This window comes from Mus caroli, chromosome 7 (genome assembly GCF_900094665.2).
Source record: "Mus caroli chromosome 7, CAROLI_EIJ_v1.1, whole genome shotgun sequence".
Taxonomy (NCBI): Eukaryota; Metazoa; Chordata; class Mammalia; order Rodentia; family Muridae; genus Mus; species Mus caroli.
The window spans coordinates 143,458,891-143,468,002 of record NC_034576.1 but is presented as its reverse complement, the minus strand read 5'-3'; the positions used below and the strand labels follow the sequence as shown (position 1 = coordinate 143,468,002).

The 9,112-nt window shown below is 54.5% G+C and overlaps 2 protein-coding genes across 10 annotated transcripts in view; one reads left to right on the top strand and one right to left on the bottom strand.

Annotated features, from left to right (window-relative positions):
- The first annotated feature begins 340 nt into the window (after nucleotides 1-340).
- Nucleotides 341-3,614, top strand: Irf7 (interferon regulatory factor 7). 2 transcript variants are annotated; one of them, XM_021167027.2, is made up of 10 exons: nucleotides 341-399; nucleotides 751-1,172; nucleotides 1,256-1,418; nucleotides 1,503-1,719; nucleotides 2,009-2,067; nucleotides 2,234-2,300; nucleotides 2,479-2,571; nucleotides 2,754-3,143; nucleotides 3,228-3,346; nucleotides 3,418-3,614. In XM_021167027.2, exons 2-10 carry the CDS (start codon nucleotides 1,159-1,161, stop codon nucleotides 3,571-3,573), a joined length of 1,278 nt encoding a protein of 425 aa, XP_021022686.1. In that variant the 5' UTR covers nucleotides 341-399; nucleotides 751-1,158; the 3' UTR covers nucleotides 3,574-3,614. The 2 variants fall into 2 exon arrangements, with proteins under 2 accessions (XP_021022686.1, XP_021022685.1); XM_021167026.2 differs by having other exon boundaries at nucleotides 2,138-2,300.
- Nucleotides 3,615-4,048: 434 nt separating this feature from the next.
- Phrf1 (PHD and ring finger domains 1) overlaps nucleotides 4,049-9,112 on the bottom strand; it is a 34,165-nt gene continuing 29,101 nt past the window's right edge. For 3 of the 8 annotated variants that reach the window (XM_021167740.2, XM_021167741.2, XM_021167744.2), the window contains 5 exons: nucleotides 6,090-8,756; nucleotides 5,683-5,882; nucleotides 5,255-5,584; nucleotides 4,899-5,027; nucleotides 4,049-4,391 (listed from right to left, as the gene is read on the bottom strand). In XM_021167740.2, the coding sequence (XP_021023399.1) occupies nucleotides 4,248-4,391; nucleotides 4,899-5,027; nucleotides 5,255-5,584; nucleotides 5,683-5,882; nucleotides 6,090-8,756 (3,470 nt within the window). In that variant the 3' untranslated portion in view covers nucleotides 4,049-4,247. Of the gene's footprint in view, nucleotides 4,392-4,898; nucleotides 5,028-5,254; nucleotides 5,585-5,682; nucleotides 5,883-6,089; nucleotides 8,757-9,112 lie in introns of those variants that run through there. The other 5 variants (XM_021167743.2, XM_021167745.2, XM_029479458.1 and 2 more) reach the window with 4 other exon arrangements.

Genomic DNA, 9,112 nt, shown 5'->3' with positions numbered 1-9,112 from the left:
AAAAACCAAAAAAAAAAAAAAAACCTACTGACTGTTGTGGGTATCCCTGCCTTGTCCCAATGTGCTTTCCTGAAGAGGTCCTGGGGAAAGACCTTTCCCACACTTCCACCAGGGGCTGAGCCTGGCAGATAGGCTGGTAGCCTCCACCTACCATTCTTACTGTCCTCCAAGACATGGCTGTTCTGTCCAAAGCAGGGTCAGCCTCTCTCATAGAATCTACAAAGAGCCTGGGAGACTCTGAGAGCAGAGTGCTACAAACTAGTGACACCCTAGTGACGTCTGGAGCCCTTAGGCCACACCCTGCCTGCGCTCCGCCCCCCTCTGCCCGAAGTACTATAAAAGCACTGGCACCCTCCTTCTCACTGAGATAAAACCCCGTCCCGGCGGCTCCGGTACCAGGTATGTGGGACTCTTGGGCCACTCGGGGAGGGAGGTGAGCTAGTGCCACAGGGGAAATTCTTGTCCCCTCTACAGAGTAGTGAGTGATCGGTGAAGGACAGTGAAGAGAAGCTCGGGAAACAGGAGGGCAGATGTCCCGGCAGGATTTGCAATTGGGGCTGCAGGGGTTGGGATCTGAGTAAGGGTCGGGTGTAGTTTGAGGACGGCACTGGTAGGCATGGAGACAGTGGAGACAGCGGGAAGCCAGCAGCTACCCACGCGCTGTTTAGACTGTTTAGGTTTCATTTTCCTGAGATGCAGTTTCGTTTTACTCGCCTGGGCCCGCCCCTTTTGTTCAACGTGTCTTTGCAGGGTCCAGCCTGTGACAGCCCATCCAGGCCCGGACGCTGGATTAACACCTGTGACATCACGTGTGCGCTCCCGCTACATCTGTAGTCACATCTACAGCCACCTTGGCCGAGGAATCTACACTGAGTTCTGAACCTAGGTGGCTACAAGTTCTCAAACCTCATCTGTGACCCTCAACACCCTAATACCTGGGTCACACTTGTGAAACTTAAATTCCTACCTGTTACCAACACTTGTAACGTTTAAAACACATTTATGAAACTTGGTCACACTATCTGTGGCTACAACCTAAAACCATAGAGGCACCCAAGGGGCCTTATTTGTAATAGCTGACTGCTCCAGTGACTACAAGGCATCACAGCGTACTATCACCTACTTTGATTCTCCCAGACTGCCTGTGTAGACGGAGCAATGGCTGAAGTGAGGTGAGAACATGTCTACCCTGGTTGTATTGGGTCCTGCGTCCCTTACATTAGCTCTAATCCTAGTGTGGCTGCCCTGCCTGCAGGGGGGTCCAGCGAGTGCTGTTTGGAGACTGGCTATTGGGTGAGGTCAGTAGCGGCCAGTACGAGGGGCTGCAGTGGCTGAACGAGGCTCGCACAGTCTTCCGTATACCCTGGAGGCATTTCGGTCGTAGGGATCTGGATGAAGCAGATGCACAGATCTTCAAGGTGGTACCCAGCCCTGCCCTCTTTATAATCTGCCAGAACTTCTGGGGAATCCAGCCTCAACCCATGCTCTCTCCTCTCCTTCAGGCCTGGGCTGTGGCCCGAGGGAGGTGGCCACCTAGTGGAGTTAACCTGCCACCCCCAGAGGCTGAGGCTGCTGAGCGAAGAGAGCGAAGAGGCTGGAAGACCAACTTCCGCTGTGCACTCCACAGCACAGGGCGTTTTATCTTGCGCCAAGACAATTCAGGGGATCCGGTTGATCCGCACAAGGTGTACGAACTTAGCCCGGAGCTTGGGTCTGCTGGTGAGCAGTGCCATAAACAGGGACGGGCCAGGGAGGTACATGGGAGGTACATGGCCTCTGTCATTTTGGTGGTTTCAATGGTTTGATTTGAGGTTTTTGAACCTAGTTGTAGATTCAGTTCCTCTCCTTCCAAAGTGTGTGTGTATGCGGGAGGGGGAGTGCACACTTCCTGCTAAGTCAGAGCCTTGGGCTGAGTGAGGTACCTGGTGGTTTGGGAACAGAGGGTATGAGAAATAGAGAACTTTTGGAACTGCTCGGGCATCGTAACCAAATCCCCCCCCCCCTTCAGTGGGCCCAGCCACGGAAAACAGGGAAGAAGTGACCCTCAGCAATGCTCTGCCCACACAGGTACAGTCTGGTTCATCCTTCCTAGGTGTGGGGGATTGGCAGGTGCCTACCACTATGCTGTCTATTACAGGGTGTGTCCCCAGGATCATTTCTGGCAAGAGAAAATGCTGGGCTCCAAACCCCAAGCTCTCTGCTTTCTAGTGATGCTGGGGACCTCTTGCTTCAGGTTCTGCAGTACAGCCACATACAGGAATCCAAGTCTGGGGCAGACTCCGTCCCACCACAGGCTCCTGGTGAGAGACAGTAACTGTCACAGAGCTGGGGCTAAGCTAAAGAACCCCTATCTGCCCAAGGCTGTATGAGAGGGAGGACAACAGAGTCCTTGCTGGGAGGAGGAAAGATAAGGATGTTAAAATGACAGGGGTGGGAAGCTGGGGGTAAGATGGACAGGCAGCTCCTATTTGCCCTCAGGCCAGGAGCAAGAACGCGTTTACGAGGAACCCTATGCAGCATGGCAGGTGGAAGCTGTACCCAGTCCCAGGCCTCAACAGCCAGCTCTCACCGGTGAGGATCCTGTGGGCTAGAGCTGAGGCGCTAGCACAGCTTTTCCTAGCTTCCCACGCAGAATTCTGCCCTACTGACCCCTCACACCTGCATCTCAGTAGGAGGTGAATGGGTCCTTGGCAGGGGGCATGGGACAAAATGCTCCACCCAAACCTACCACTCACAGCATGGTCTATACACAGAGCGCAACCTTGGGTTCCTGGATGTGACCATCATGTACAAGGGCCGCACAGTGCTACAGGCAATGGTGTGGCACCCCAGATGCGTGTTCCTGTACAGCCCCATGGCCCCAGCAGTAAGAACTTCAGAGCCCCAGCCGGTGATTTTTCCCAGTCCTGCTGAGCTCCCAGATCAGAAGCAGCTGCACTACACTGAGACGCTTCTACAGCATGTGTCTCCTGGCCTTCAGCTGGAGCTTCGGGGACCATCCCTGTGGGCCCTGCGTATGGGCAAGTGCAAGGTGTACTGGGAGGTAGGCAGCCCTATGGGCACTACCGACCCCTCCACCCCACCCCAACTGCTGGAGCGCAACTGCCACACCCCCATCTTCGACTTCAGCACTTTCTTCCGAGGTCAGTAAGGTGTCTGGCTGGGGTGCTTTCCTCTGGGGCCTGGAGCCTTTCTTAACCTGCTCACCAGAGCTATCTCCTTAACAGAACTGGAGGAGTTCCGGGCTCGGAGGCGGCAAGGATCACCACACTACACCATCTACCTGGGTTTTGGGCAAGACTTGTCAGCAGGGAGGCCCAAGGAGAAGAGCCTGATCTTGGTGAAGGTAGAGCCCGGGTGGGCCTAGGGAAGGTGTGGGCTGCTGGGTAAGAGCCTTAACACATGTCCTTTCCACAGCTGGAGCCATGGGTATGCAAGGCACACCTGGAGGGCGTGCAGCGTGAGGGTGTGTCCTCCCTGGACAGCAGCAGTCTCGGCCTGTGCTTGTCTAGCACCAACAGTCTCTACGAAGACATTGAACATTTCCTCATGGACCTGGGTCAGTGGCCTTGATTCAGAACCCACCTTCCAATAAATAGTTCAAAATCAGTGCAGCCCTGGGTCAGGTCTACTCCTTGCTGTATAGTATCTCTAGTGGACCTTGTGGAGTCCCTTGAAAGAAGGTGACCCCCAGTCCCTACACACCAGGCCTCCTTTGCAGCACTCACTTTCATAATCAAGAGCTGGCTGGGTTAGCACAGCTCTTACTGGGCACAAACACTCTTAAGACAGGAATCGGGAACACTCCCGATGCCAGGTGTACTTGGGAAGGTGGGGCCTGTGTGTACCTAAACCTCTGAGACCCACAGCACTGTGTGCTGTCTCCTGACAGGAGCACAAAGCAGCTAGAGGAAGAGAACTGCTAAGCAGAGATGGTCCTGAGCCGACTGCTGGCAGCTGGCTGTGTGGCAGATGCAGACACTTCCCACTGAGCTGTCAGGCTTTCCGAAACCAAAAACGCTTCACCTTCTAAGCATCAGTCCATAGAAAAGTTTCTAAACATAAGCCATTTTTGATAAATTAGAACACAATGGAAACAGTGTATCTATAATATACATATAAAAAAGTCCAGTTTTCAATTATAAGCAAGACAGGTGCAGACAGGTACCATGAGACCCTCAGAGGCAGGAGTGCTGGCGGCCCCATTTCTTTCCTGCTGGGGATGCCTCCCCAGAGAGTGGCTAGCCTCAGGTCTCAGCACCCTGAGTGGGTGGCTCCTCTCCACCTTCAGTCTTCTTGTGCCTGCGCATATGCCTGTATTTGTCCACATAGGCCTTCACCAGGTTGGCCACCTTTACAGGGTTGATTTCACCACTCTTGCTGTGGCAGATCTGAAGGAAAAACACATGATTTCTAAGTGCTCTCTCCATTTGTCACAAAGATCAACTCAACCAGGCTTCCTTGCCCTGACCATCTCAAGTAGTGCCCTTGATCTTGTTAAGGGGACTTGTATGCCCACCCACACACACATCTGTAACCACACTTCACAGAGCTGCTGAGGTTTATCTTCCTGTGTCAGAGGTCAGAAGGAAGCTAAAACTTGTTCCTATAGAAAAATCTGCCCATCTCTCAGAGACTTAGTTCCTCCAAAGATCCAAAGAAATTGAGTGGATTGAGGAAATCTGAAATTCCTCATCTATTATTTTAGTTTTAATGAGCATTGTCTGAGAGGCACTTTGTAGTAGCTGGCTGACTCCTTACTTACAGACCTAGGAGTCCATGCAAACTAGAAATGGCAGCTATCTGACACATACAGATTTAGCTATTCTGTGTCACAATGTATCCCTTGCAACCTCAGAGTTTCCAAAAAGGCATGTGTGTGCCTGCCTGTGGCCTACCTTCTGCACGGCTTTGCGTAGTATGTCCTTGTACTCCTCCTTGGTCACTTCTCTCTTCTGGTAGAAGGGTTTAATGGCCAGCTTCACCTCCTCCACAGCCCGTTCTTGCATGTGCAGTTTCTTCATGTACTAGGAGTGAGGAGGACATGTGTGACCCTGTGGCAAGATGGCCAAAACTGACCTATGGGCCCATTGGCGAGAAGCCAGGAGTTCTGGGATATTATTCATTTGCCAAAGAACACTAAAGGCAATGGGCTGGCTGCTCTCTTACCACCCTGACCATGACCAAGGCCTGGATACCTAAAATCAGGCCCAAATAGGACAGGGGCTGTGGAAGGACAGGCAGCAGCACTCACCTCCTCCTTTTTGGTCTTCTCAGCAGCTGTTTTGGGAGTAGCAGTCCTTTCTTCTGAGTTGTTGGTGGTTGGAACAGCTAGCTCTGAGACTGTAGCTGGCATTGTGGGCACTGGTGCCAGGCTCTGTGCTGTACCGCAGCCTGCTAGGGGAAGGGTCCCCTGCAGGATCAACTGGACTGAGGGCTGGCTGACCAGTGCATAGGGCAGGATGCTTGAGGACTGAGCCAAGGGTGGTGGCATGTTGGGGCTGTAAACCTGGGCAAGAATACCCCCTGCTGAGTGTAGAGTCCCAGCAGCTGGAAGCCCTTCTGCCCTGGGAGCACCAGGGGGCTGTATAGAAAGGAAGTAGTACCATGAGGTCTAAGCCCTAGGCAGGGCAGCCCAAAAAGCCCAGCACAAGGACCATGTCCCTCTAGCCCAGCACCCACCTGAGAGGGATCTGCATCAGGTAACCCAGACTCCTGGAGCACGTGGATGGGAGGGGGCAGCTCGGAGAATGGTGCCTGCTGAAATCCTATGAGGGCCCTGTCCTCTGCATCCCAGTCTCCTTCCTGGGGCCTCTGGGGCCTCTGAAGTGGTGTCCCTGAGGACCCAACAGACAGGGAGTGTGGATGCCTTGTGGTCAACCCTGGCCAAAACATTTTCAGAGAACCAGCAGTGGGAACCAAGACCGAGCTGCAGATGTGTCTGTTAGATGCTGTACTTGGGTAGGGGCCCCAAAATTGTCAGGAGAGGCTCTTAGGGAGGCTGCCCTCCTGCCTCATGCCTGCTCTACACCCCTGACCCACAAGGACAACCACCACCAGGGTCCCAGCCAGGGGCAGGACAAACTCACTTGGATCTCTGTCCAGGGCTGGCGTGCTATGCTCTGCTTCCTGCAGGTTCCAGGTGACTCTTTTCACCAGGGTTCGGGATCGTAGCAGTGGGGCCTGGGCCACAGCATCCCTGGGCCTGACTGCTTCCCATCCTCTCGCACTCAGCACCGGACTGTCCTTTGTCATGGGCACTACAGCTGGGGTGCTAGGAGTTGTAGTGGTGGTCTCTACAGTGTCTTGCCTGAGCAGACTCTGGTCTGATGGGGCCAAAGCCTGGGGCGCAGGCTTTGAGATATCTTCACTGTGAATGGGTAACACCTCCCTTTGGATGGTAGATAAAGTACTGTCTTGTGGAAGGCTGGCTGGGGGCAGTATGGGATTTGGTGGGAAGTCTCTCTCAGGGGAGGAGTCTGTACTCTCAGGAGAAGGAGGCGAGCTCATGTCATCGAGCTGGATGAAGATGGCTTCATTTGAAAAATCCTCAAAGACGTGGCCTGCCTCCACAGAATCACCATAGTCCAGGTCCTCAGGCACACATGCAACTGGCTCTGCCAGGACAGGAGGGACTTCTGGAGGGTTCAGGTCAGCCACAACCACCTCTGGCAGGACACTTACTACCTCTGGCAAGACACTTACTTCTGAAACCGGAGGCTCAGCAGAGTGGTCTCCATCCTGCCCCGACTCCCCCTGTATAGCAGGGACTGGGGAAACCTCCCTCACAGGCCCCTTTTTCTCTGGGGAATGGGGACGCTTCTCACGGGAATGTGGCCTTCGTGGCCTATGCTCCAAGCTAGGCGACCGAGATCGCCACCTCCTCCTCTCCCGGGACCGGGTCACACTCTCCTGCTTGTCCATTCGCTCTCGGCTCCTCTCCCGATGTTTGTGCCTCCGATCCCTCTCCAGACTGCTGCCTCGAGACCTGGACCCCGAATGCCGCCTCTTCCGTCTCTTACTCTCATGGCGCTCACAGGAAGAACTGCCAGGACTCCCTGAGCGAGACCTGGACTTCCTCCGGCACCTGCCATGACCCCAGGAACCCCGCCTATGCTCCCTGTCTCTGTCGTCTCTGTCCTTCCTCCTCTTTGCTCTGTCCTGGCTGCTGGCACGGTCACTGGAAGACCTCCGGCTCTTAGTCTTGGCTCTGTGCCTCCTGTGTTCCTCAGCAACTGGAGACACTGAGCGTGAAGTCCTGTCCCTGGAGCCAGAGCGAGTGCTGGAGCGTGTCCTCTGGTGCTCTCTGGCAACCTTTTTCTTCTTCTTCTTCGTTTTCTTCCTGCTTCGGGAGCTGGAGGTGGAGCGGGAACGGGATGAGGCCCTGAACTCCACAATTCTGTGGGTGGTGATTTGTGGAGCATCTGGGCTTGGTGGAACACCTGGCTCCTCAACAGTCACACACGTCACTGTCCGTTCCTCAGAGCCAAAGAAAGGTGTACAGGACACTTCGTCCTCATCATCCCAAGGGTCTGGTGGGGGTGGCCTCTGTGTCCGGGCTGTGGAGCCCCGAATCTCTGTAGGCTCTATTTCCCCTAGTCCCTCTTGCTCCCAATCAGAGGTTCTCTCAGCAGATCCCTTGCTGAGTAACTCCAGCATGCCAGATACAGGCTCACTAGGGGGCTGGGGCTCAGGCTCCATCTCAGTCCCAAAGATGCTTTCTACCCTGTAGGAGGTAACACAGCGCACAGTCTGGAAGGCTGGGGCCTTTGGGCTGTTGATGGAGATAGTTCTTGTGATCTCAGAGGGTAGGAGGCCTGGACCAAGACTCTCTGGGCTGCTGCTAGGAGGGCTAGAGTCCGAGCCAGTGGGGTCAAAGGGGTCATAGATTTCGCTTTTGAGTTGTTTCGGCTTCTTGATGGAGAAGAGGGGGGACGGGGTCTCCTTCCTCTGCACCTTGCTGTCTACCGGCCGGAACGTGTTACAGAATCCAGGGCTGGACAGCTGACTGCAATGTGCAGTGTTCCCAGGGATGTTGATCCTGAAACTTTCAAAGCTAGACCCAATGCCCTTTCCTCTTGAGGGCCCTAGAGGGGCTAGGCTGCCGTGGGAGCTGGGCGCAGGAGGTCGAGAACCACTTGTGTGTGAGCCAGTCTCCTGGGGACCCCTGCTGCTGGGCTCACTGTCGACTCGGCCCCGTCCTGGCTGCCCAGGGCCTTCCCTGCCAGTCAGGCGGCTGATGCAAGTGCTAGGGAGCTCCACAATGTGGCCACTGGCTGGGGCCTGGTCCTGCATACTCTTACTGCCATCCCGATGGATCTTTGGTATCCTGGGTAGCTTGGAGAAATCAGGTCTCCTGGGACCTGTTCTCTGAGGAAGCCCAGAAGCTGTATTTTTCGATGGAAAGCTAGAATGAGTCACGATCTTAGAGGCAGAACCAACTCGTACATTGGAGCCATTGAGTCGGGAGCTGCTGCTATGTGTCCGGCTGGGCCTGTTCTCATCTGAAAGGGTCCTAGACAGACCTGAGCGAGAGGTCAGTGAGGGGTCTGACCTCACAGGAGTCTGCGCAATGCGGGCAGGGAGACAGCGCAGAGCTGTTCTATCCCCACAGCTCAGCCCTGAGCTTGGCTGTCTGTCTCCCACGAGTCCACCAGATGCACTCTCTGAGGGTAGTGCCCCAGGCTGCGGGGTGTCTCTGAGCCTGGACTCTTCTCTGGATTTAGTCACAGAATTTCGCTGAAGAGAAACAGGAGCTAAAAAACAGAAGTCAGATAGCAACCCTTCCCACCTCCTGTAACAAGCTCAATGACGTGTGAGGTATGATCACAACAGACGCTGACACTACTGTTTCCAGAGTGGACACTAATAGCCCCTGCCCAACACAACGGGAATGTTACAGGTCAGCTGTCCTACCAATGGTACCATAAATGCCCCCGACTCCTGACATTTTCTTTCTCTTTTCAGACATGACCATGGTTCAAATGTGTTCCATCCAGTGTGAGAGACAAGAAGTGGAGCAGGGGCTGGTGAGATGGCTCAGTGGGTAAGAGCACCCGACTGCTCTTCCGAAGGTCCAGAGTTCAAATCCCAGCAACCACATGGTGGCTCA

Excerpts from the sequence above, each read along its gene's own strand:
- Irf7 (XM_021167026.2), top strand. Across the intron at positions 1,720-2,008 it reads CCCGGAGCTTGGGTCTGCTG|TGGGCCCAGCCACGGAAAAC; the intron begins GTGAGCAGTGCC and ends CCCCCCCTTCAG. Across the intron at positions 3,144-3,227 it reads CTTCAGCACTTTCTTCCGAG|AACTGGAGGAGTTCCGGGCT; the intron begins GTCAGTAAGGTG and ends TCTCCTTAACAG.